General features: G+C 36.3%; 1 protein-coding gene across 1 annotated transcript in view; it reads left to right on the top strand.

Annotated features, from left to right (window-relative positions):
* RAD23B (RAD23 homolog B, nucleotide excision repair protein) overlaps window positions 1-27,323 on the top strand; it is a 43,309-nt gene that overhangs the window by 13,462 nt on the left and 2,524 nt on the right. Inside the window, exons 2-9 of the mRNA XM_069476647.1 lie at window positions 734-815; window positions 3,048-3,127; window positions 7,405-7,676; window positions 12,736-12,791; window positions 17,644-17,771; window positions 20,648-20,783; window positions 22,524-22,651; window positions 23,208-23,378. Of these exons, the coding sequence (XP_069332748.1) occupies window positions 734-815; window positions 3,048-3,127; window positions 7,405-7,676; window positions 12,736-12,791; window positions 17,644-17,771; window positions 20,648-20,783; window positions 22,524-22,651; window positions 23,208-23,378 (1,053 nt within the window). The remainder of the gene's footprint in view (window positions 1-733; window positions 816-3,047; window positions 3,128-7,404; window positions 7,677-12,735; window positions 12,792-17,643; window positions 17,772-20,647; window positions 20,784-22,523; window positions 22,652-23,207; window positions 23,379-27,323) is intronic.

Here is a 27,323-nt window from a genome sequence, read left to right on the forward strand (position 1 = left end):
GACCTCCCAAAATGCTGGGATCATGGGCACAACCTACTGTGCCTGGCCTCATTAGACTCGTTTTCTAAATACATCATAATGAGCCAATTGTCATAATATTTTAGGAATTGAAAAGACCACGAAGGTCATCTATTCCAGTTCCTCTTACTTCATAGATGAGACTGATGCTGAGAGAAGCTAAGCTACTTGTTTAAGATCTTTTAAATAAAATAGTCCATTGGTTCTCGGTCTTGGATGACTTTGTAAAAGTTTGTAAAGCTTTTAAAAAATGCTAATGTCCAGGGCCCACCCTCAGAGATTGTTTTAATTGATCTTTATAAAGCCCCCTGGGTAATTATAATAAAACATTACAACACTCTTAAAAGGAATCATTTGCTTTTTAATATTCGCATTTAGCCTTTAACATTGAAGCATTCTTGCTATTGTAGATGTAACCATTTTATTTCTTAGACCTTTTAGGTTGGTGAACTTTACTTTCTTGCTCTGTGGGAAATAAACCTGCAAACTTTATGGGAATCAAAACTTTGATGTTGAAATCTTTATTTTAAATTAATTTACCAAGTCAACTAATAAAGTTTTTTAAATCTATATATGTGTAACAGATGGTGTTAAAATGAAGTTTATGCCTATCCTACCTAAGAATAATTTTTATGTTCCATTATTTATTCAGATTCTGGAATGTAATTTTTTGGTTTAGACTTTTTCCCAGAAAATCTTTATTTTTCCTCTATAGGTGAAAGCACTGAAAGAGAAGATTGAATCTGAGAAGGGAAAAGATGCCTTTCCAGTAGCAGGTCAAAAATTAATTTATGCAGGTATGAATTAAATATTATAATTAATATGCTACTTCCTTGCAGCGATATTATTTTAGTTTTAGGAATGTTATCTCACAGATTGTAGTGTATTCAAATTGATTGTCAGAAACATTATACATATAAAAGCAATGGAAGAGCAGTCATTTGAATATGATATTGATATTCAATCGTATTTTTCCATCCAATGATGTTAGTTTTGTTCAGTTTTATCTTTTGTAAGCATCACGTAACTGCTTTTGTGTTTTTAGTCAAACTGAGCTTCTTTTTAAATTTGTTGAATTGAAACCATTTATACTGGTTGTGTTATTAGCGTACTTGGAATCATTTCTGTAAAGTTAAATTTTAACCAAAATTGAAGAATATTAAACTTACATGTTAAAAGACACTATAACTGACAGGAAGGAAAACAATTAATATTCAGATAATATATAGAATTCTTAGAAATCAATAAGGAAAAGATGACCAATAAAAAAGCAGCAAAGGAAATGAATAGGAAATGATAAATTTAACTAGCCTCACTGGCAACCAGGAAAATGTATATTAAAAATAGACTTGATATCTGAATTTAGTAGAGAAAATTCTGTTTATTCTTCAGAGGACATACTGAACACTGTCATTGTAGATGTCAGTAAGGTTGGTCTTTGTTTGCCCATGTATATCTTGTCTTTTTCTGGATGGCATTTTCTTGGCTGAGACTGTTGAGAGGAAATGCTAGCCTCGAGATTTAACCCCATCATTTTTTTTTTTTTTTTTTTTTGGAGACAGAGTCTCACTCCGTTGCCCAGGCTAGAGTGAGTGCTGTGGCGTCAGCCTAGCTCACAGCAACCTCAAACTCCTGAGCTCAAGGGATCCTTCTGTCTCAGCCTCCCGAGTAGCTGGGACTACAGGCATGCACCACCATGCCCGGCTAATTTTTTCTATATATATTTTTAGCTGTCCATATAATTTCTTTCTATTTTGAGTAGAGATGGGGTCTCGCTCTTGCTCAGGCTGGTCTCGAACTCCTGAGCTCAAACGATCCGCCCACCTCGGCCTCCCAGAGTGCTAGGATTACAGGCGTGAGCCACCGCGCCCGGCCTAACATCATTTTTATACGTCAGAATTCAGAAGCCTAGAGAGGCAGACATAAAATTCAAATTTCCAGTTTCTAGTCTTGGCCTGTTTTTTCATTGCTATCCAGAACAGAGACCATATTCCTTTCTGTCTTAATGCTTGCAGCTTTTGGGTCAATAACTTTTTAAAGATGGGAAGCTCAATTCACAGAATAGGAAACATCAAGTTGTTCTGACCTAATATTTGAGTGTTAGCTTGACCACAACTTTGTGTACTTCTTTGTGCATTACTGAGTTCTGGAGCATCTTGCCTTTTCTTGTATCTTATGTCATTTTCTGAAGTACTTTTAATAATCTTGCTTTGAGAGCATTGGAATGTTCCTGATTTGTCAGGTGTCTGGTATTTTGGAGAACAGGAAATTTGTTCCTCTCTCCTCCTCCCCATCAGGAAGGAATATAGGTTATTTGCTGGAGACCCTTGAACAGTCACAATATTGAATTTTCTTTGTCTTCATGATCTTCCCTTTCTCACAACCTCTTTAATATTTTCTTGCCCAGCAAGTCTTTTATATAATTAATACTTTTTTTTTTTTTTTCTCTCTCTCTCTGAGACAGAGTCTCACTCTGTTGCCCGGGCGAGAGTGCTGTGGCGTCAGCCTAGCTCACAGCAACCTCAAACTCCTGGACTTAAGCGATCCTACTGCCTCAGCCTCCCAAGTAGCTGGGACTACAGGCATGCGCCACCATACCCAGCTAATTTTTTCTCTGTATATTTTTAGTTGGCCAGATAATTTCTTTCTATTTTTAGTAGAGACGGGGGTCTTGCTTTTGCTCAGGCTGGTCTCAAACTCCTGACCTTGAGCTATCCACCCACCTCGGCCTCCCAGAGTGCTAGGATTACAGGTGTGAGCCACTGCCCCTGGCCTAAGTAATACATTTTTAAAAATTGCTCAGCATTTTATGTGCAGTATATATGTTTGACATCTTTTAGTCAAATGTTTATGCCGTTTTAACTATTGTGTTTCCATTTATCTTTATCCTGGATGACTGGCTAATGTTTTCCATTGGGGAAAGTAGTAATTAATAGAATTGATGTTGGTGATTAATTAATAGAAAGTTTTAAGTTACATGTAAAACAAAAGATTATTGCACCTTAGGTAACATTTTATTCTTTTATTAGGCAAAATCCTCAATGATGATACTGCTCTCAAAGAATATAAAATTGATGAGAAAAACTTTGTGGTGGTTATGGTGACAAAAGTAAGTTTCAGCCTCATTCTATATTTGTTTGTGTGTATGAGTCTTTTAAAGATCAATGATGCCAAGTCCACATAATGAACACAGTTTATACATATCCATCGCAGTGTGCCCTTTTGCTGTTAATGGTTTTAAGAATTTACCTTGGATCAACCATAAAGTTATTAATTTTATGCATTTGTGGTTTTAATATAATTTTTATGTAAATTAACGTAATTGAAATATAAAATGTCATGTTAAAATTTTTTTTGCTGGATTACTGAAATCACTCGCTTATGTAATTATTTTTAAATGTGCTTAGAAATTAAATAAATGTTTCTTGTTCTGTAGTTTTTAATAAAGGTGCTTTAAATGAACTTGCTAAGTCATGTACTAGACCTGACAAGCTCTTCAAGGCAGAAAAGGCATGTAAGTTCTAGTCTTGGCCATTATTTCCATGATATTTCTTGGTGAAGGAATATATTTTTATGATTAAATGAAGAAAAAGGCAATTAAAGAAATAATGAAGTGATTTTTGTGAGGAAATTTTTAACAGCAGCTTTCCTGTGATTTATTGGGCTGAAGTATTTTGGGGATGATTCATAGAGTAAAAATTTTTTCTAAAGCAGAGAATAAACATAGATTCTGTAAGAGACTGCTTTATTTATATACTTGTTTATTTAAGGATACATAATCATGCAGTAGAGAGTTAACACAAATGGAGAAATGGTACTCATGAAGTTAATTTTTAGGATTGAATCATCATAATCGGCAAAAGAACAGTGTTAACTTGTAGCACTGAAAGTTTAAATCAGTACTTGCAACCACTTAATCAAAGACCAAAAGTGGAATAAATGTGGATTTTTCTCTAAAGTCACAAAATAATCAATAGTAGTAGAAAATAGAGTTGAAGAAATACACTTTAATTATGGCATACTTTGGTGCTGGGAAACAAAAACAGCTAAACAGTTTATATGTGTTGGACTTGAAAATTTTTTAATCTGTTAAGAGCCATATTGATTTTGCTACATTTAAGTACTTTATTATATGTTAAATTTTAAATATAGAGAATTAAAATCACGTGAGGAAACCTTGTCTCATCTGGTTTTTTTTCCAACTGTGGTAAAGTATACATAACAGTATTTTCCAGTTTAACCATTTTAAGTGCATACAGTACAGTCACATTGCTTTGCAACCCATCACCACCGTCCATTTCCACAACTTTGTTATCTTTCCAGATTGAAACTCTGTACTTACTAGACACTCACTCCCCATTCCCCCTCCTTCCAGCTGCTGGCGTCTATCATTCTACTTTCTGTCTATGAATGACTATTTGGGTTCCTTACATAAGTGGAATCCTGCAGTATTTGTCTTTTTATGACTGGCTTATTTTCTCTTAGCATAATGTCTTCAAGGTTCGTCTATGTTGTAGCATGTGCTAGAATCTCCTTCCTTTTTAAGGGTGAATAATCTATTTTCTCATCTAGTTTTATCATACATAGTACATAATGGAAAATGTGATAGTCACACATGTGGATATGTTTTATTATTGCTCTTATTTCCTTTAGTATTACAGTAACCATGACTATTTGGAATTGTGGTCCCCAACCCTTGGTCGGTCTGCGGCCTGTTAGGGACTGGGCCACAGAGCTGCTCCCTAACCCCTGTCCTCCCCCCATCCATGGAAAAATTATCCTCCATGAAACTTAGGAAAGTGGGGGGTGGTGTACACAGCAGTGGGTGAGCAAGTGCAGCTTCATCTGTATTTACAGTGGCTCCCCACCTGAGCTCTCCCCCCATCCCCTTGGAAAAATTACCTTCCATGAAACCAGTCCCTGGTGCCAAAAAGTTTAGTGACCACTGATTTGGAACACAGCTAAGAATTAAGCAGAAAAGTTCTCAGAATAGGTGTGTGTATTTGCGGAGTAGATACTTGGAGCCTATTCTTACATTACATAGGATTCTAATGATATTTATGGTGGTTTTATATTGAAGTAATAGTAGAGGCCAACTGTTCAAAAGGGGAAGAAGACTGCTATAGTAAGACGTTATGGAAACAATGAGAAATGACTTTACTACAAAGAGGAAAAAGCTATTAAGATCCAAAGCAAGAAGAAAAACTTTAAAAAGCAGAAGGGGGCTTGGTACTGTTTCAAATAAGATGTAAATAGCTCTTCATGGCAATAGAGATCTTGAAGGCATGTGTAAACTACAATATTGTATTGATCACAAATAATTTAGGAAAATATTAAACAGGTATAACACATTTAAAATACATTTTGTATAGATTGGTTATTATAAAGTTTTGGTGCTTAAAACTCTAAATCTTCACCTTCATGAAGCTTCAGTTTATCCAGAATTATTCCTTATCTGAGAATTGCTGCTTATTGGAGTTTTAGAGCATTATTACTCTGCAGAGTATTATATTGGCAGTTAAGAAAGTTAAGCTAAATGCGAGGCTCTCAGGAAAAGAAGGGAATAAATGCTGCTCACACTTTCTATAGCCTCTTTCCACCACTTTTCTATAGTCACTGTTTCCCCAGTGTGCTCCCCACTAGCTCAAATCCAACAAGACACAAGGCAGCTCATTGGTTTTAGAGTTTGATTTATGCTTGTGGCAAATTATGTTGAATTTTAATCCCATCTTCCATTAAGTTACCTTTTGTCTTTAGGAAAGTTGTGGGTTGAACAGATAGTATTTTTATATGCACATACAGGTGTCAGGGGCACCAGCACCCCATCCCCACACAGTCAAAAACTTGCATGTAACTTTTGACTCCTCAAAAACTTAACCTGTTGTTGACCAGAATCCTTACCAATAACATAAACAACCGATTAATGCATACTTTGTGTGTTATGTGTATCATATACTGTATTCTTACAATAAAGTAAACTAGAGAGAAAATGTTATTAATAAAATCGTGAGAAAATATTTTTTACTATTTATTAAGTGGAAGTGTATCATCATAAAGGTCTTCGTCCTTGTTGTCTTCCTGTTGAGTAGGCTGAAGAAGAGGGAGGGGTTGGTCTTGCTCTCTCAGGGGTGGAGGTAGAAGGGAAGACAGGGAGAGGCAAGCACACTCAGTGTAACTTGTATTGAAAAAATTCTACATGTAAGTAGACCCGTGCAGTTCAAACCCTTGTTGTTCAGGGGTCGACTGTAATTGCTTTTTGTTCTGTGGGAAGCTTTATGGCTCTGTTTCCAGTTCAGAAAAATGCTGAGCATGTGGCTATAATTTTATTTGGCCTTTATTTTTTTGTTTAACTATGTACGCATCTCAATATTATTAACCCCTTTGTACTTGGACCTGTTGGTTGTAGTCAATATTGGGATTTTCATCCTTCTTCTAAAATATGGTTCAGCAGACTATCTGGCATGTTCATTAATAATCATATTTCTATTTATACTTACATTTCAAGAAAATTATTTTGGTAATGCTTTTAAATGGTTATGGGTACTTTAAAGTTATAACCAAGGTTTGGGTGGGTGCAGTGGCTCAAGTCTGTAATCCCAGCACTTTGGGAGGCTGAGGCAGGAGGATCACTTGAGCCCAGCCAGGAGTTGGAGATTACAGTGAGCCCACTGCACTCCAGCCTGGGATACAGGGGAGTGTATGTGGGAAAATTATGCGGTTCCCTTTTTTCAAATACATATTCTATATGTTTTATTTTATTTATTTACTTTTTTTTTTTTTTTTGAGACAGGATCTCGCTCTGTTGCCCGGGCTAGAGTGAGTGCCGTGACGTCACCCTAGCTCATAAGCAACCTCAAACTCCTGGGCTTAATCGACCCTACTGCCTCAGCCTCCCGGGTAGCTGGGACTACAGGCATGCGTCACCATGCCTGGCTAATTTTTTCTATATATTTTTAGTTGTCCAGCTAATTTCTTTCTATTTTTTAGTAGAGACGGGGTCTTGCTCTTGCTCAGGCTGGTCTTGAACTCCTGACCTCGAGCGATCCTCCACCTTGGCCTCCCAGAGTGCTAGAATTACAGGCGTGAGCCACCGTGCCCAGCCTTTGGTTCTTTTTCATATTAATTTCACATAGTCTGAAGTTGTTGGGTAAAGCTAATTGAGGTTGATAGTTAAGATATATGCTCTCATGATGAGCTTTGAGAGTAACAGTGATTCAGATTGCTAATATCTATCATTTATTACGTCATTTTACAAAATTATTTTCAGGTTACACATTTGTATTAGTGTTATATTTGTTTGTGGCATCCTGTAACAATATTGTCTAATTAGAGATCAGGTAATACGTAGCATTTTATTGTAATTATTTTGCTTTTTAATGTGTTTAGCCCAAAGCAGTGTCAACAACACCAGCACCAGCTACAACTCAGCAGTCAAATCCTGCCACCACTACACCAGTTACTTCCTCCACAGCAACAGCTGTGGCTCAGGCCCCAACCCCTGCCCCTGCTTTGGCTCCCACTTCCACACCTGCGTCTGTCACTCCAGCCTCAACGACAGCATCTGCTGAACCTGCACCTGCTAGTGCAACTAAACAAGAAAAACCTGCCGAAAAGCCAGCAGAGACACCAGTGGCTACTAGCCCAACATCAACTGACAGGTAAGAACTGGATTCTGGGAAATTTTATCTCAAAATATGTGTTTAACAAGAACTTCGTGCATGTATTTATTTTGATTATTGTTTTGAGCAAACTGACTTTGTATCTTCTATGTTAAGTTTTTTCTAAACTTTGACTAAAGCACATGCTGTATGTGTTTATTTTGGTAGTTTACTATGGAGAGTATAAGTATAAATTTTCCAAATCCATATTTCTATACTCTGCATTGATTTTTTGGTGGGGGGAAGGAGAGTGTGGGTCAAAGTCATTATTTATATTTGATCTGCATTCTTCTTTTGTCATTATCATACATATGAGCATCCTTCTATGTCAGTAAATATTTCCAGTTATCACATAGCATAGTGTCTGGTTCTGACATTTGTTAGCTCTTGTACCTTAGAAGAGTACTTAACGTCTTTGGGGTTTTTCCTCATCTGTAAAATGTGGATGACAGTAGGACCTGTCTCATAAAGTTGTTATAAGGATTAAATGAAATGGTAAATGTCAAAGATGTAGAATAGCACATGGTACACAGTAAGTGCAGAGTAAGAGTCAGAAGTAGTTATTTCACCTAACACCTTTTGTTGAAGGTTTGGATTGTTTTGGTTTCTCACTGTTATATCTATCTTTGTGAACCTGTGTAGAAATTTAAGTTTTTGCTTGTGTAGATCTTTACAAAAAAGGGGGGAAAGTGCTGTGGTATTTTGGGGTGCAAGAAATAATTTCTTGTGGCAAGTTGGCAGTTGTAAGATTATTGAGCAGTTTAATTCAGAGATTTTTTTCCCTCCCCAAATGATGAATAAAATGACCAAAGTAAATGCTTTAGTCAGGATTTTCTTGGCTGGAAATTGTACAGAGCAATCCTTTCTTCGTCTAAGAGCATGAGTCATATTATGGCCAGCCTTCACTTGCCCTGGAGCTGTGTTTGTGACTTATTACAGCTCAGGACCTCAGTGGCAATAATTATATGATCTTTGGAATCAGAAATAAACACTTTGGAAACCTATGCAGTGACTGGAAATATTGACATGAAAGGGTATTTATGATATATATGACAATGATCTGAAAGAATATAGTCATGATCCTTCATTTTAGTGTTCTGCCTTAAGTGTGGTTTATATGTCTGACCCAGTCAACCATGTTTGGAGGAGTCTGAGCCACCTTGTTCATCGCTCATTCACGATCTCTTTCTAAAGAATTGATTCCCTGAGCAGACAATACAGGTTATAAAATATTTTCCCCATGTTTACCTAGAAAGCTTTTTTAGGCATTCCATGATACTGTTGCCTAATTTGATCCATTTCTACCATGTACATCTAGAAATGTATTCAACTATCTTATCTATTAGGAGACAACCCAGAGTCAGATTAAGCTATTATATCAAAGGGCTGTTGATCAATTCTGTATGAGAGGGAACCTATAAATTTAACAGATTGTTTCCCCAAATCATTTAAATATTATAAATGTAATTAAATGTCTTGAGACAGTACAGTATATCTTATTTTCTTAAATGAGCTCCTTACAAGAGCTCAGTGTAAGAATTCCAAAATTGATTAATACATTTCCATTGATGCGCTAATATCATAAATTTAGATTTTTCATTATCTCTGTTTTTTTTCTTCCTGGAAGTAGAGTTTTATTTACTTATTCTGAAGAGTTAGGATTACCTTTTCAGACCTACAGAGGTTGCGTAAGTTAGTTCATGGTCAGTGATGCAGGAAAGTGGACACTAGAATTTCCTTACTAAGTGGATTTTATACGTCAACTGCCTAGTCTTATTTCTCAATATTTTACATCTCAGAGAAAGATACCACAGGAAGAGAGGAATGAGAGAAGCTCAGAAAACAAGCTGCTTAAACGTGCCTTAGTGTCTTCATCTGTGCTAGAAACATCCATTAATAGCATCCTATAAGGCCAGGCGCGGTGGCTCACGCCTGTAATCCTAGCACTCTGGGAGGCCGAGGTGGGCGGATCGTTTGAGCTCAGGAGTTCGAGACCAGCCTGAGCAAGAGCGAGACCCCATCTCTACTCAAAATAGAAAGAAATTATATGGACAGCTAAAAATATATATAGAAAAAATTAGCCGGGCATGGTGGTGCATGCCTGTAGTCCCAGCTACTCGGGAGGCTGAGACAGGAGGATCGCTTGAGCTCAGGAGTTTGAGGTTGCTGTGAGCTAGGCTGATGCCACGGCACTCACTCTAGCCTGGGCAACAGAGTGAGACTCTGTCTCAAAAAAAAAAAAAAAAAATAGCATCCTATAAAGCACAAAACTTAGTGCATAATTATCAGGAGACATGCTGGTATGAATTTGTGGGGTGTTGGGAAGTTTGTTCATTATCACTGGCCTGATATTTCATTATTAGGGATTTGTTTCTTTAGGTCAATTTTATTCTTTAAAAACCACCTCTTATAATGCAAATTCTACCTGTTGATACCTACTTTACAGAAATTGCATTTGTGCATAGTGACTATATTGATTGTAATCAAGGACAAATTGGAATCAACCTAAATATACATCATTAAGGAAACACGTTGACCTGTGGTTTATTCATACAAGGGCACAGTGCTACTCAACAGTGGTAGTTGATAAGCAGCATCAATGTTACTGGGAGTGTGTCTGAAATGAATTCTTAGGTCCCACCCTAGACCTCTAAATCAGAATTATCCAGGGATGGAGCCCAGAAATCAGTAAGCTCTCCTGGTGAATTCTCAGGCTTTCTAAAATTGTAAAAGCCCTGGTATCTGATAGGGTAATTAAAGTGTAGAGTATGGAAGCATATTAAATGAATGTGATTTCAAGGCTTTGTTACTGAATGAAAATAGCGTTTGCAAAATAATATAGGCAATAACTATAAACCAAACAAAACCCATAAACAGCATTGTACATTTTCCATGGGTATGCATGTTAAAAAGTAGGAAAGAGATGACAAGCCAACTGATGAGTGGTTTCCTATGTGGTTGGGGAGGGGAGAAGTGGTGAGGTGAAATCAAGATTAAAGAATGGTGGTTAAAGTATATATACTTCAGTCTTATCTGAGGCGCTTAAAGGGTAATTTTTAAAACAATGTGTGAAAACAGTGCAAATTATTTTGAGGGGGCTAGTCCTATCAGATTTTAAAATGTATTATACACAGTAATGATTAAAACAGTTTGAAATGGCTCATCTTAGAAAGACTGCTCAGGGAAATAGTAGTATAGAAATAGACCCAAATAGGTACAGGAGCTTAATGTAAGATTAAGAAGTAATTTTAGACCATTGTGGGGGAAAATGCCATTGGGATAAATGCCTCACCATCTGGAATGAAAAAGGATGGATCCTTCATACTGTACACTTATGAAAGTAAATTCTAGGTGGATAAAGATTTAATGTAAAAGTGAAGCCATGAACTAGTGGAAAGCAAGGAAAAAATAAGAATAATCTTAATTTGGGGAAGTCCTTTCTAAGCAAGATAACCAAAAAAGTAACAGGAAAAATTCATAAATTTGATTACAAAAAAAATTCTAAAGTTGGAGATCAAACTCCACATTCCTTAATAATACCTTGATTTGATCCATGAAATGGCATACAGTACATCTGTGGGGGGGAAATCAAAGTAGATTTGATTATGCTGACATGGAATAATTGTTAAAAAAAAAAAAACAAAAAACCACACATTCTAAAAAAGCACAAGCAAAAGCAAGACACAGATTGTTATTCTTTTAAATAGAAACTGCTGTAGTAATGGTTGTCTGTGGGTAGGGGTCTTGGGTAGAAAAATGATTTTGTTTTTATGTATTATTCTTTTTGAAGTTTTACTTTTTCCACATGGTAGTTTTACTTATAATAATTGCATTGGGTGTTATGATACCAGGCACTTTCCTAAGCACTGCACTAGCAGTAATCGTACCCACAACATTTTGGAGTAGGATACTATTGTTAACCTCATTGTGTTGATGAAGAAACAGGCTTAGAAAGTGTAGTAATTTATGAATTCAGACTTGGTTCTCTTGCTGTGCTATGAAGGGCTGTCTCAGAACTGAAATAAAATGTTTTTGTTTTTAAAATTGGGACAGAGGGGGGTGTGTGTGTTTTAATTTAAACTTCTAACTACTACCCTTACCGCTTTGGTGAATTTCAGTTTATTTTTCTCTGGCATGCCGTTTATGGCCTTTTATAATCTTTTGTCCATTTTTTATTACGGACTCCTGCAATTCCCCAAAAGACGCTTAGTCTTTTTAAACTGGTTTCCTTTATGCGAGAACTTGGATTTATCCCACCTCTGCCTTTTTTGCATATGCTATATTACTTAAATGCCTTCTTTCAGTTTTCTCATTCAAAACTTACATGTGAGACCTCACTATGTAGACTTTACAGCCTAATTTGGTTTCTATATTTCTTTTGCTGTGACTTGATTTATAAATTATTTAACTTCTCATGTATATTCTTTCAAGGAAATAATTGTGCATTATCTTTTTTGTATTCCTTAGATAGATAGTAATCTATCTGTAAGCATGTTATTTTATATCTGTGGACATTTAAAATTATGGATTCCTATAATGGAAGGAGTACTAAGATCGCAAATTTTCCCTAAACCATAATACAGATAAAGCTTTTGGATTGGGCCAGGTGTGGTGGCTCACACCTGTAATCTTAGTACCCTGGGAGGCCAAAATGGGAGGATTGCTTGAGCTCAGGAGTTTGAGACCAGCCTGAGCCAGAGTGAGACACTGTCTCTAATAAAAATAGAAAAATTAGCTTGGTGTTTTGGCGTGCGCCTGTAGTCCCAGCTACTCAGGAGGCTGAAGCAGGAGGATCTCTTGAACCCAGGAGTTTGAGGTTGCAGTGAGCTACAGTGACGCCACTGCACTGTATCTGGGGCGACAGAGCGAGTGAGACTCTGTCTCAAAAAAAAAAAAAAAAAAAGCTTTGGATTTAATCTAGAAGAGACTGTTTACTGTAGCCAGACTTTTATCTATAATTAAAATCAAAGAATCTCTTTATAAATTGAACAGTTACTAAACTAATGTAAATTAAATTTATGTGCTTTTTGAAAGTGATTTTTCTAAAAACCTTTTACAGTACATCAGGAGATTCCTCTCGGTCAAACCTTTTTGAAGATGCAACAAGTGCACTTGGTAAGTGTCTATCTTGTAAATAACCTGTAAGAGATACCGGAGAGGTTTAAGTTTCACTTTTCTAGATCATGATAATGTATTGATTTTGATGGTTGCTTATAATGAAGCTGTAAAATGATGATTTAAATAATTCAATTAATAGTGTTAATAAAGACTTTGTAAATATTTTATATATTTAATTCTTTAAAACTCTTACAGTAAAGCATACTTCTTTCCACAAAGCAAATAATTTTCCATTTTTCAAATGAATTTTAAATGTGGTCTTAAGGTTAATCTGTGTACAGGTTTATAACAAAGTGTCTTTGAAATGGGTGTAAAATTTTCTATCTCGCACTTCATGTTTATTTACCTGCAGCCTTCATTCCAACTTATGAGCCCTGTAGGTTCCCATCTCCCGTCTTGTTTGTATTGACTTGCAACAAAAATGCCTTTTTATCCCAGCTTTTAATTTTATCTGTGGAATATACCTTTCCAGCTCCCTTCACACCTAATCTGTCAAAACCAAGCAACTTCTTTTCTCCCATTGGAACATCTCTGGTACAGATCCTGCTAATTATTGGTTTACTGGCTGACAACCCCATTCCTACTCTTTGGTACTCTTAAATGGTAGGCAGTTAGGAAGTCAGGAACAGGTGGAAACAGCAGCTTCAGTGGCGTATGGGCTTCTGGATTCCTGCTTGGCTTCTATGGCAGCGGGGTTCCAACAGCAGTAGCGCCTACCTCTTAGGATCTGAGTTGGTCCTCTGACCTAATTGGGCTTGAACTCCATGATGCTCTTATTGTTGTGGAAAATGGCATGTGCATGTATTGGTAACATAGTTGATTAAATAAGATCACCTGAGTGTGCCAAACCCCAGATTTCCGTCTTTGAGGAACAGTTTCTTGGGACTCTTCTGCTACTGAATACCTTATGAGTTGGTGTCTAGTTAGGAAATCAGAAATCACTGTTTCAGACAGGGAAAGGCTTAATCTTAAGAAATTATTACAAAAATATTGGAAGAGTTGAAGAAGAGGATTACCCAGAGATGAGTAAACTGTTCTGTGGCCTCAGGGCTGGAGCCAGCTGGCACTTGTCCCTAATGCTGCTGAAGGCCCTGGCTGTGGCTACTGCTGCTGCGGTTGGGTTGCATCGATGCTGCGGAGCAGGAGCCCAGGAGTCCGTGGCGTAGCTGCCGCTGCACCTAAGCTTCTGGTGACCATGTCTGTCTTTTTACATCTTGATATCTCCTAAAGCACCCATTCTCAACTTTATGGCCTCAGGATCCCTTTACTCTTTCGTCTTTAATTTACATGTTCTCTATGTTGATTCTCTGTGTCTTTAAACTGCTTCTGTAATACTACTCTTTTCCTGTTCCATACCTCGCACTATTCCTTCTCAGGCTTTCTGGTTAATTCTCTTTATTTTCCTGGCCCTTAAATGTATGTATTTTCTATGGTTCTGCTCTAGGCCATAGTTCAAAGCTTAAACCGTAGGAATGACTAATACCAGCCACGCATTATAAGATTCTCCAAATTATAACTGTAGTACAGATCTCCCTCTCAGCCCCTAGACTTATTTTCTTAAACTGCCAGCTGGAAAACCTACAACCTCCACAACCTTAAGTTTCACATTGACTTATCTTTTATCCCCCCATCTGATTCTTTTCCTTTGTTCTCTTTCTTCCTTTCACCATCACTCATTTATTCATCCTTGACCTAAATAGTAGCATGATCCTGGACCTGGACCCTCTGCCTCTCTTGGCCCAGTGAATCTGATTCTCTTTCTTAAAGTCTCCGGAATATTTGTTTCCACTATCACTTCAGTTGCCTTAGCTCAGGCCCTTACCTCACTTATACTCTTGCGTTATCTTCTTCTATCTGCTCTTCTTGCCTGCTCTTCAGTACAGCCTCAAACTCATGGACTCGAGTGATTCTCCTGCCTCGGCCTCCCGAGTAGCTAGGACTACAGGCACAGGTCACCATGCCCAGCTAATTTGTTAAAATTTTTTGTAGCAGCAGGGTCTCACCATGTTGCCCAGGCTGGTCTTGAACTCTTGGCTTCAAGCAGTCCTCCCACCTCAGCCTCCTAAAGTGCTGGAATTACAGTCGTGAACCACTGCACCCAGCCCAAAGTGGACTTTCTACTAGGATCGTTGTTAGTTCCTTTAATAGTTCCTCGTGACCTAGAAGATAAGTCCAAAGCTCTTCTTAATGACATATACAAGGTTCTTCATCACCACCTCTTTAGCCTCATTAGTTCTGTCTCTTGTCCATTTTCCCTAGTTTTTTTACATGTCATTTGCCTTTGTACTTTTAAGACCTAAAAAGTAGCACACAGCTTATGGGCATTCCTTTTTGAGTTTTTGTAATTTGGTTGATTAGGAAACATGATTTTAGTAGGCATAGTATAATGATTAAGTGTGAGGCTCTGGACTGGACAGCCTGCATTTGTATCTCTGCACCATGACGTACCAGCCATTGATGTCTTGATCAAATTATTAATCTCTCTAAGCCTCAGCATTAAAAGGAGATGAAAATAAACCTTTCTCATGGGGTTATTTTGTGAGAACTAAATGAGATACACTGTGTTAAAATAGTGTAGTTCTGATTCCCTACAACTCTTAATTTTGATTATATTAATGCTGATTTCTGTATCTGGGAACCAGGTTACTGAAAATGTATTGCCATTTAAGTGGCTTTGTGCCAGAATTACTCAGTGGACAATTAAGAAAATAAAAAAATATTGAAAAGTATTTTATGGGATGGGAAGTCATTACCTTAAACAAGATATCAAATGCTTCATTTGCTCAGTGATGGGTTTTCTTAAGCTATTAAATACCTTTATTTTTGAAAATTCTGCAGAAAAATGATTTCTTCAACAGATACTGAGTGTGTTAGCTGTGTGTCAGGGAAATGTATAAAATGACATGGTCCCTGCACAGTTGAATCTGCATAATAAAACAAAATAAATTGCAAATCTTGATAAATGATATTAAGAATACAAAGGTTTTTATAAAGAAAAACAGAAGGCTACTTAGGGTTGCTAGGCAGTATTTCAGATTGTAACTTTTAAATTTAGGACCAACGCATCTGAAGGAGTTGACATCTTAAGAAAGCAGGCGTGGTAAAGGCTCTGGGGCAGGAAAAGGCATGACCTATTGAAGTAATCCAGGGAGGATGAGTGTGATGGGTAGAGGATTGTCGAGGGCTGGGAGCCCAAAACAGACGAGGTTTTCTTTTTTAAAAAGCCCATGTTGCAACTGGCTGAAGAGTGGATTGTAGGTGTGGGGGCAGGAGTGGAAGCAGAGTATAGTCCAGACCTGAGACAGCTGTGGGCTGCTCCTGAGTGATGACAGTGGGGAGAGAAGGATCTAGATGGATTTGGGGGTGTGATTTAGAGATAGTACCTACCAGGTGTGCCAGTAAGTAAGATGTGGAAGGGAAGGGGAAAAGAAACAAATCACCAGGCTTTCTGGTTCAAGCACTTAGGTGGATAGAGGTGTCATTTATTGAAAGGGAGAAGACATAATGGTGGGACACATTTGAGGGGGAAATCTTTATTGGAATTAGTTGAGTGGGTGGAGTGTGAGAAAGTGAACACAGCATGCTGGATAGCTATGGCTGTGAAGGGAAAAGAGCAGATAGTTCCTGAAAGAGGAATTGGGATGGGATCGAGGGAGGTGTGTTTTTATTTTGGGAGTCATGTAGAACATAGTTAGCTTCTGATTGGGATAATTAAGTAGAGAAGGAAGGGTGAAGGTGGAATAGAGAGGATAATCAAGTGCAGCTCTTTGAGGTAACAATAAAGGCAGCGGTACGCAGAGCACAAGTGGAAGAAAAAGTTTTAAGTGAGGCAAGTTTATTGGGAATGGGAGGCAGCTTTTCATTGGATCAGAGTTGTCTGCCATTTTCATGAAGAGCAAGTTAAGTCTTTCCGTGAGAGGGAGGATTGGAAAGAGTCTGTGGAAAGTGACTTATTGGATTAATAGTGCTTAGGGCATTAATACCACTTTTATGTGGCATATGAGATTCTAACTTTCTAGCTCCTAACCTCTCTTTCCCCACTATTTTGATAATAAAACTACAGTCTTGTTGCACCAGAGTTGATTGCTTGAAATGCCCCCCTGCATGTTTTCAGAATTCAGTTCATCTGTCTGTTACAGGTTGCCTTCCCTGACCTCCCACTAATTCTCTCTTAATTTTGTACCTGGTATTTCTATTGTACTTAAAAAATACATTATATTAGTTTTCTGTTGCTACTATAGTAAGTTACCACAACCTTAGTGATATAAAGCAACACAGATTTATCATTTTCTGGTACTATAGGTTAGAAGTCTGACAGGGAGCTCACTGGGCTATAAAATTATGGCATCCGCAAATCTCTCTGGAGACTCAAGGGGAGAATTTGGTTCTTTGTCCTGCTCAACTTGTAGAGGCTACCCGCGTATCTTGGCTTGTGGCCCCTTTCTCCATCTTTGAAGGCAAGAACATAGCATTTGACCCTCTCATATGCCGCCTTATACTTTTAAGAACCCTTGTAATTACATTGGGCCCACTCAGATAATCCAATAATCCAGGATGAATTCCCTATTTTAAAGTCAGCTGATTAGCAGCCTTAATTTCATCTACAACCTCAATTTTCCTTTGTCATGTAACTTAACGTATTTATAGGTCCAGGGACCAGACCATGGGTATCTTTGAGGTACAATTTTTCTACCTACTACATAATACGTTATAATTTATACTGTTATTCATCTTTGTATTCTAATACAGTAGTACCTGAAACATTGTATACATGTATACAATCAAGAAGTTTGTAGAGAATGTTTATTAAAATTTTTTTTCGCCTCCACCCCCTACCCCCTTTTTTTAGTGACAGGTCAGTCTTATGAGAATATGGTAACTGAGATCATGTCAATGGGCTATGAACGAGAGCAAGTAATCGCAGCCCTGAGAGCCAGTTTCAACAACCCTGACAGAGCAGTGGAATATCTTTTAATGGTGAGAAGCGTGTTTTTTTCATTTTAGTTTAATATCAAAATCTCAAGCAGATTTTAAAGAATGGGTTAACAATTCATGGAGAAGAATAATGTACTTTAGAGAATTTATGTAATGCTTTTATTTTTCCCAGTATGTTAACATTTTTGTTGATAAAATGTAACCTTTTTAAAAAGATTCTGGTAGGGTTTTAGTTAGAAAACAACATGACTAAATGGTGATAAAATTGGCTATCTAGTTAGAGTGTAGTGCCTTGTACTCCAATTATGTCATCCTCAGTGGATGACAATTGTGTCTTGGGGGTGGAGGGGAGATTTTTAAACTAATGATCCAACATTTCAGTAGCTTTTCAGGTGTCAGTGCGATCCTGGAAGAATTATTTAGAGCAAAAATGTCAATCTGGGAGCCCAGGCTAAATTTTATTTGCTTATAGTTTGTAAATTTCAGTGATTAGTTGCCAGTTTTTGAAAACTGGGAGATTTCACATAAAAAATACAGATTTCCAATTTATCTAGACAATCTTTTTTTTTTTTTTTTCTATTCTTTTCTTTTTTTTTTTTTTCCTATTCTTTTCTTTTTTTTTTTTTCCCCCCCCAGCATATTATATCTGGACAATCTTCATCCTGGATTTTTGCGTTCACTCTCTGTTACCTGACGTAGCATCATGCATTTTAACGTATGATGTTACTTGCCTGGTTCCATTGGCATTTGAATTCGTTAGTGTCTCTTTTTTTATAGTCAGTAGCAATTGACGGACTTTTGAATAAAGTTTTTTTTGTTTTGTTTTTAGGGTTTTTTGGTTTTTTACTGACAATAAAGGGTTTGGAGAAATGGGTTGTTGTGGGCATTGACTAAACCCTTGATATTTTAGACATTAAAGTAAAAGAATTCTAAACATAGAATTTTGTAATAACATTGGATTAACCTTGTTTTTAGTCTTAAACATTTATTCTATAATTGTGTTTGGTGTTTTGGAGTATTATCAAAGTCTGAATTGCCCTAAATATCATCTTGGAGATCCATGATCCTTGCTCTTTGGGGAACACAGTCCACAGTTTCTATTCCTTTGTTTCTAGGCTGTACTTCTGTTAGAAACTCCTTTTCAGGTAGGTAGCTAGCTAGTTTCGGGAGAGTCACAGTCATAAGCTAAATAACTGTGCTCTGCCTCCACAGTTACTTGCCTATGCATTTGTATGTGAGAGTCACAAAATCTTTTCTTAGCGTATCATGTCTTTTTGAATTCACTTTTCCATTGTCCTCTTGGATAGTGTCTTTAAATGCTGCCAGTTCATTTATTTATCCAGTTTGTTTGGAATTGAGGAATCATATTGAGTTGATGATTGTTAATTGATAATTGAATGTCCTCCCAGATTCTACAAAAATATTGTCTTATTTTTTTATGAGATGGCTTTAATTTATACCTGATTTAGACTCTTTGTAATTGCATCAGTTAGTTCGATCTAGTGGGTGTGAAGTTTTGGGTTATAAAAAATGCATCACTATTTCCAGAGTTGCTGAATTTTAAAACTGCTGTATAGCAACAAATGCAAATAAATAGATGAGAGATGAGTTCATGAAACAATTTAACTAAAATCTTTTTTTATGTATTTACTGTTTGTTTCATAGACTGAAAACAAAAGCTACTTTAAACTGTTACTAGTTAATATATAAGTGAATGTGAATGAATGGAAAGATGAAATGTTGATAGAGGTAGAGATGTAGCAGTGATGGTTAACTTTTTAGTTTAACAAACCTGTTTGAGAATTTGATGGATAGACCCTAGATCTGTATATAGTTTGTTAGCATTTAATAACTCCTCATCTAAGGTAAGGGTTTGAATTTTGTTGAAGTCTGAAAAACAGTTGCTTCCAATGCCTGTGTTAGTAACATCTAGTACGGGCAGCCATTATCGTCGTGTTCATTACTCTGCATTCTTTATATGTTGATGAATTTGGCTTCTGGCTTATTAGCAAATGGAAGCATTTGCCATCTTTTATTCAACTGTTATGTTTTCTTCATTCTCCTTTCAAAATCTATAATAATTTGATAAAGACTTTTTAAAAGTTAGTGATGAGATGTCTATAAATCATATGTATCAAAATAGGGTATCCTCAAAGCTTTATTGCAGTTTTAAGCTATAATAACTTCAGTAGATAAATACTACACACTTACAGAAAATAGCACCTAAAAGTTCAATTGTTTGAATTTCTTTTATATCTATTTTGTGAATTTTGAAAAATTAATTTTTGTATGCCACACTTTCTCAGTACCATGGATCAGTGGAGGAGGTCCTCCTTACGGGTCCACTGTGGTACCCGATCTGTAATCATTAGGCTTTTTATTTTCGCAGGAGTCATTTCAGAACTGTCAAGTATGCATCAAAACCTCTTTCTTTGGATGATCTTAAGGCTTAGGGTTACAGATGCAATCTTTTCTATGACTAAGCAACAGCTGATGAAAGTTTCTAAAAAGTTCAAAAATCAACTAGAGCAACAAGTTACACAAAAGCCTTAGTTATGTTCAGTTTTCATAAAATACATGTATCAGTGTTTTTAAAATTTTAAAAATTACATGTGGGTAGGTATCTTATTGAACAGCACAGCTAGAGAACATTTCCAACATTGTGGAAAGTTCTGTGAACCATGCTGCTTTATTTTAAAGCATTGTGGGTTTTTCTATACCATATCCAGGCCATTTCGAATCTAATTTGAATCCATGCAGCTTAATAATCCTTTACTTACATTATTGAGGCAGACATCTACTTGATGCTTTTAGAAATTAGACGAGGATATTAAATAGACTATAAGTCTGTTATTCTGTACAATATTTAATTAATTTTATATGATGGGATATCTTAAAGCTTGGAAATTGTGTTATAGGGAATCCCTGGAGATAGAGAAAGTCAGGCTGTGGTTGACCCCCCTCAGGCTGCTAGTACCGGGGCTCCTCAGTCTTCAGCAGTGGCGGCAGCTGCAGCAACTACGACAGCAACGACTACAACAACAAGTTCTGGAGGTAAAGTGGAATCTTTTGGATGAGGAGGAAACGGTCTTGAATTTTTAGCATAAAATGATTTAATAATATAATCTAAAATACTTCAGAAGTTAGGTTCATTTCCAGAGCATGTGGATAACTCTTAAGATAAGCTTTCTATTCACTAATGTTAGAGAGGGGCCCAAAAGAAATTCCACCAAGTGAATGTAACATGTTAAGCATCAGTGCTGCAGCTTTGTCAAGGGGAATCTACTGTTTTGTTTATTGTAAGGAAAAGATGCGTTCCAGTTTGCATGTAGCCTTACTTTCTCAGGCCATGTAGGATGGTTTGTTGCCTTGTCTCTTTAATCTCTCCATAAATGTTACCAAGTGTGTATAATTTCAAGGCCAGCAGCATCTTAGTAGTTATAATACAACAAGGAAATGAAGCCCTGAGAGTTTTAAAATCTGGTAACTAGAGAGGAAGGCAAAGCTGGAATTCAGGTCTCCTTACTGGTCAGTACCTATGCTTCCATTGCCATAGGTCTGGCTACAGAGCAAGGCCTGAAGAAATTACATAGTATTCTCCTTTATTCATTCTTGTATACATTGATAAAGTAATTTAGACTATTAATTTTGAAGAGTCCATTCTTTCATACATTTCCTAGTTCTGATTATGGCAGTCACCTGTGGTTGACAAAAATCACTAAGTGCTTTGTGTACAGTCTCCCAGAGAACAGGCCTTCATTCGTTGCGATTTCAGCATGGTAATGGAAACAGGAGGCCACAGCTCTACTTCCTATTTGGGGTGCTGTCCCATTCAGCACTTGTTAGGTAACGTAGTCTGTGAGTCTCATTTTCTTTAAGTAAACAGCTACTGTCATACATAAAAGAATAAATACCTATGTGTTACAGTCATTTTAATTCAAATGATTGTCTTCCTGAGGTAGGAAATGACAACATACATCTAAAAATTCTCTTTTACTTATTAGTAACTTCAAAAAACATAATTCTTTAGTTTCCTATAGCATAACCAAATAAGTCCCAGCACTCTGAAAAAGTTACAGGTTCTGTATCTTATGCCTTACTTGGCATTATTATTTATTATTGTAAACAGATCTTGGACTAACGAACTCTAGATGTATTAGCACTAGATTGTCGTGTTAGGTTATTTATCTCAAGTTTTTATAGTTCACAAATGTTTGAAATTTAATGGTAATAACCAAAAGTCTTTTTTTTTTTCTAATTGAATTAAGTTTGTATTTAAACTCCTCATCTGCAAACCTGAACTTTAAGTATTAAATATCTTTCATTTCTTTGGTTTAGTATTTCTCAGGTTGTATTCTTTGAGGGGGTTTGGTTGTAGTATAAGTAAGTGGGTTTTTTGTTTTTGTTAGCTCTGGTATGTATTTCTCTTAGGAACTTTCGAGCAACAGGAACAACTTTTAGTCCTGTTTATTTTGATAGAATATATGTAGGGCACAAATTCTTAGTATTACCTGATAATATTGAGTCCCTAGGGCAATTCTAGGAAAGCTTAGTTTGTATTATAGTGTTCTGCACTCTCTGCCTTTGCTAATAGGAATAATTTCGGCTGAACAAAACTTGTCTGTCGGTACAGTTTGAAGATTTCTGCGTTATTTACTTCATTTTACTAATATTAAATCTCAGGACTCAAATCATTTTTTACTTGATAACGTTTGCTGTCTAAATGTATGATTTAACCAGCTCTTTGTATATGTATTTACTGCTTTTGTTTAAAAATGTTTATGTGTATTTTAGGACATCCTCTTGAATTTTTACGGAATCAGCCTCAGTTTCAACAGATGAGACAAATTATTCAACAGAATCCTTCCCTGCTTCCAGCATTGCTACAACAGATAGGCCGAGAGAATCCTCAGTTACTGCAGGTAACTATTTAATCACTGTCAATTTCAGAAGTGAGGTTAGAGGGTATCACGTTTTGAAAAAGTCCTTGGATGTTGCTCCTCCTTCCTACCACCTCTCTTTTTGAGGGTGGTGAAAGCATTCTTGTAAGCTACATTGAGAATAGCATGCCCTAGATAAGGATACTGAAAAAAAGTTGGGATATGGAGGTTGGGTTAATTTAAGTTGGCCAAATAAGTTTAGGAAGCATTTTACATTTCCTTCTTGGAGATTCCCATTGCACATTAACTTACTAAAGAATCTGAGAAGCCGTAGTCCCACAGTAGTTTTTTAACATTGTTGGGGGTACAGGGCACATGTATGAAAGAATTTGAATTCTCTTCACTGTTGACTTTGCCCAAAAGTACTGAATTTCTTTAATAATATACAAGAAATCATATCCTTCCAAAGGCTAAATAAGAATCATTCTAAAATACCACATTTGGGTTAAGTATACCTTTTCTCTTATTTGTAATTCCTATTTTCCTGAAGATATTAATATCAGTGTATTGTTTTCCTCTGTCCTTCACATCACTACAGCAAATTAGCCAGCACCAGGAGCATTTTATTCAGATGTTAAATGAACCAGTTCAAGAAGCTGGTGGTCAAGGAGGAGGAGGTGGAGGTGGCAGTGGAGGAATTGCAGAAGCGGGAAGTGGTCATATGAACTACATTCAAGTAACGCCTCAGGAAAAAGAAGCTATAGAAAGGGTGAGTTTAAGTAAAACTAAAAATTCAGTTTGTTATTCTCACTAGCCACATTTCAAATGCTCAGGAGTTACATGGGGCTAGTGGCTACTGTTGGATAGAAGAGTTAAGTAGAGCATGGCCATAGAGATTGCAGGTGGGGTAGGCTCTTCTTAACCTCCCCACCCCCTTGTTCTTTGTAAAGTCAGGGGACTAGCTGTAAAGTGCCAGTCTTGCATGAAACAGTTATAAATATGTTAAGAAACCAAAAATTTAATTGATGTTTTAAAATTCAAAAAGGAAAAATATATTCCCAATTGTAGATTATTCATTTTTTATTTCAAATTTTACTTTTACTGTTGGCACTAAAATATAAAATAAACATTAGAACCCAGCTATGCCGATTCTCTTTCCATCCTTACCGAGTCAGCCAGTCAAGGTTGTGGCACTCCAGTAACCTAGTAACGTAGTTTTTCTGATGCCGTGATTATTCATTCATTTTTTTCCCCTATTTTTAACATTTGTAAACAGGGAATCGTAGTGATCATAGTACTTGCCTTATCTTACCTCACAAAGTGTTTTGAGATGGAAATCAGATAAAAGTGCAGTTTAATTTAGATAGTGATCTGGACAATAATTTTTTGTTGTTTATGATACACAGGAGTATTCAAGGTTTATAATTAAGGTTTATAAAACTGCTGCTGTTTTTTCTTTAAATAACACAAGTGAATAAATGACACTTGCCTCAGTTGTTTTATAGCAGATATTTTTCTTTTGCAGTTATGGTTATCAGTTCCTGATTTTTGTGTTGGAGATATTTTTTCTGTTTTTTTCTTATACTATTGGTGTCATATCTGAGAAAACATTGCCTGATCCAAGGTCAAGTGGTTCACGCCATTATTTTCTCCTAAGAGTTGATAGCTCTTCCATGTAGATTTATTATCCATTTTGACTGACTTTTTGTACATGGTGTGAGATGTGGGGATCCAGCTTCATTCTTTTGCATGTGGATATCCAGTTGCCCCAGCAGCATTTGTGGAAAAGACTACCCTTTGCCTATTAAATTGTCCTGGCACCGTGTCAAAAATCAGTTGACCGTGAATGTGAGGTTTATTTCTGGGCTCTCAATTCTATTTCATTGATTTTTATGTTTATCTTTATGCCAGTACCTCACTGTCCTGATTACTGTAGCTTCCTAGTAAGTTTTGAAATTGGGAAATATCAAGTGCTCCAGTTTTATTCTTCCCAAGGTTGTTTTGGCTGTTCTGGATTCCCTGTATTTCCCTATGAATTTTAGCATCAGCTTGTCTAATTTCTGCAAAAAAAAAAAAAAAAAAAGCTGGCTGAGATTTTGATAGGATTGTGCTTACTCTGTAGGTGAATTTGGGGAGTATTGCCATGTTAATAATTATGTCTTACCAAGCTGTGAACATGGGATGGGATGTCTTTCCATTTATTGAGTTTTCCATAATTTCTTTCAACAGTGTTCTATAGTTTTCGGTGTGAAAGTTTCACACTTCTTTTGTTAAATTTATTCCTAAGTTATTCTTTTTGAAGTTATTATAAATGGAATTGTCTCTTTATTTTCAAATTATTCATTGCTAGTTATATAGAAATACAATTTAATTTTATATGTTGATCTTACATCTTAAAACTTTCCTGAACTCATTTATTAGTTCTAATAATTTATATGTTCCTTAGGATTTTCTATATACAAGATTATGTCATTTGCAAATAGTTTTACTTCTTTTCCAGTATGAATGCCTTTTATTTCTTGTCTAACTGCCTTATCTAGAGCCTCCAGTATATTGTTGAGTAGAAGTAGCAAGAGCCAACAGCCTTGTCTCATTCTTGATTTTAGGGGAAAGCATTCAGTCTTTCACCATTAAGTATGATGTTAGCTGTGGGGTTTTTGTGGATACCCTTTATCAGGTTGAGGAAGTTCCCTTGTAAGTTTGTTCAATGTGTTCATTACAAAGAAGTGTTGGATTTTGTCATTTTTTTGTGTGTGGTAATTATTGAGTTGATCGTGTGGTTTTGTCCTTTTTTCTAATATGTTCTATTATGTTGATTGATTTTTGTAATGTTGAACCAACCTTGTGTTCCTGGGATGAATTCCACTGGTCACGGTATATAATCCTTTTTGTATGTTACTGGATTCAGTCTGCTAGTATTTTCTTAGGAATTTTTGCATCTGTATTCAAAAAGAATATTTGTCTGTAGTTTTGTTTGATGTCTTTGTCTGATTTTGGTATCAGGGTGATACTGGTGTCATAGAGTTGGAAATGATCTAATTTGTTGAGATGCAGTTATACATAATATTCCCTTATAATTGTTTTTGTTTCTATAAAAAGTAGTAATGTTCCCTGTATTTGTCTCTGATTTTAGTAATTCAAGTCCTTAAATTTTTTTTTCCCCCATTCTGTTTAGATAAAAGTTTGTCAATTTTGTTGAGCTTTTTAAGAACCTCCTTTTGGTTTTGTTGATTCTATTGTTTTTCTAGTCTCTTTATTTATTTTCTATTGTTTTCCTCCTTTTGCTTATTTTGGGTTTAGGGGTTTTTTTTTTTGTTTTTTGTGTGTGTGTGTGTGTGTGTGTGTGTGTGTGTGTGTTTTTTTGTTGTTGTTGTTGTTAAGGTGAAAGATTAGATTATTGTTGGGTTATCATCTGTCTTAATAGGGCTGTTTACAGCCATAAGCTTCCCTTTGAGTACTTCCCATAAGTTTTGCTATGTTATGTTTTTATTTTCGTTCATCTCAAAGCAGTTTCTAATTTCACTTTGGGTTTCTTCTTTGACCCATTCGTTATATAAGATTGTGTTAATTTCCACATATTTATGAATTTCCCGTATTTTCTTCTTTTGATTTCTAAGTTCATTCCATTGTGGTCAGAGAACATACTTTGTCCTTATTTACTTGAGAAGAATATATAATCTGTTTAATCATAAAATGACTTTTGTCTATAGTAATAATTTTTTTTTTTTTTTTTTTTTTTGAGACAGAGTCTCACTCTGTTGCCCAGGCTAGAGTGAGTGCCGTGACATCAGCCTAGCTCACAGCAACCTCAAACTCCTGAGCTCAAGCGATCCTCCTGTCTCAGCCTCCCGAGTAGCTGGGACTACAGGCATGCACCACCATGCCCGGCTAATTTTTTCTATATATATTTTTAGCTGTCCATATAATTTCTTTCTATTTTTAGTAGAGATGGGGTCTCGCTCTTGCTCAGGCTGGTCTCGAACTCCTGAGCTCAAACGATCCGCCCACCTTGGCCTCCCAGAGTGCTAGGATTACAGGCGTGAGCCACCGCGCCCGGCCTATAGTAATAATTTTTATCTTTAAAATCTATTTTGTCCAATATAACCATACCAGCTCTCTTTTGGTTACTGTTTGCATGGTATATATCTTTTTCTATCCTTTTACTTTCAAGATACGTGTGTCTTTGAATCTAGAGTGTGTGTTTTGTACAAGCAGGTAGTTGGATTGTACCCTATCTTTTATTTCAACTGGCCTAACTTTAATCTGAACAAGACCTGGATAGCAAACTCATTTTTGAGTTTCACTTCTGCTTGCATGGATGAATAGTTATTTATGCTGAATTGGGATTTTCACCCAGTTTTAAAGGTCATTTCTGGATATAGTCTAACACAAGATGATTGAGACAGTTGAACAGGGTGTTTATATATAACATTTGGCTGACAAATATTACCTAGAGAATTAGGTTATTGACTCAAGTTTTTAAAGACTTTTAAAAGCAGTGAGTATTGAATTACAGGCAATTCTTAATAGACCAGGAAAATGAAATTAGGTAGCTGGTATCATCATTGAACATGCTATAAATGTTAAGCAGATAAAAACCAAACAACACTGTATGTCTTGATTTCAAAACATATCATGTAATATTACTAATAATTGATCACTTGTTTTTCAGATATGAAGTGTTGAATAAGGCTAGGAGATTGAGAGTGATGTT

This window comes from Eulemur rufifrons, chromosome 7, assembly GCF_041146395.1.
Source record: "Eulemur rufifrons isolate Redbay chromosome 7, OSU_ERuf_1, whole genome shotgun sequence".
Lineage (NCBI taxonomy): Eukaryota > Metazoa > Chordata > Mammalia > Primates > Lemuridae > Eulemur > Eulemur rufifrons.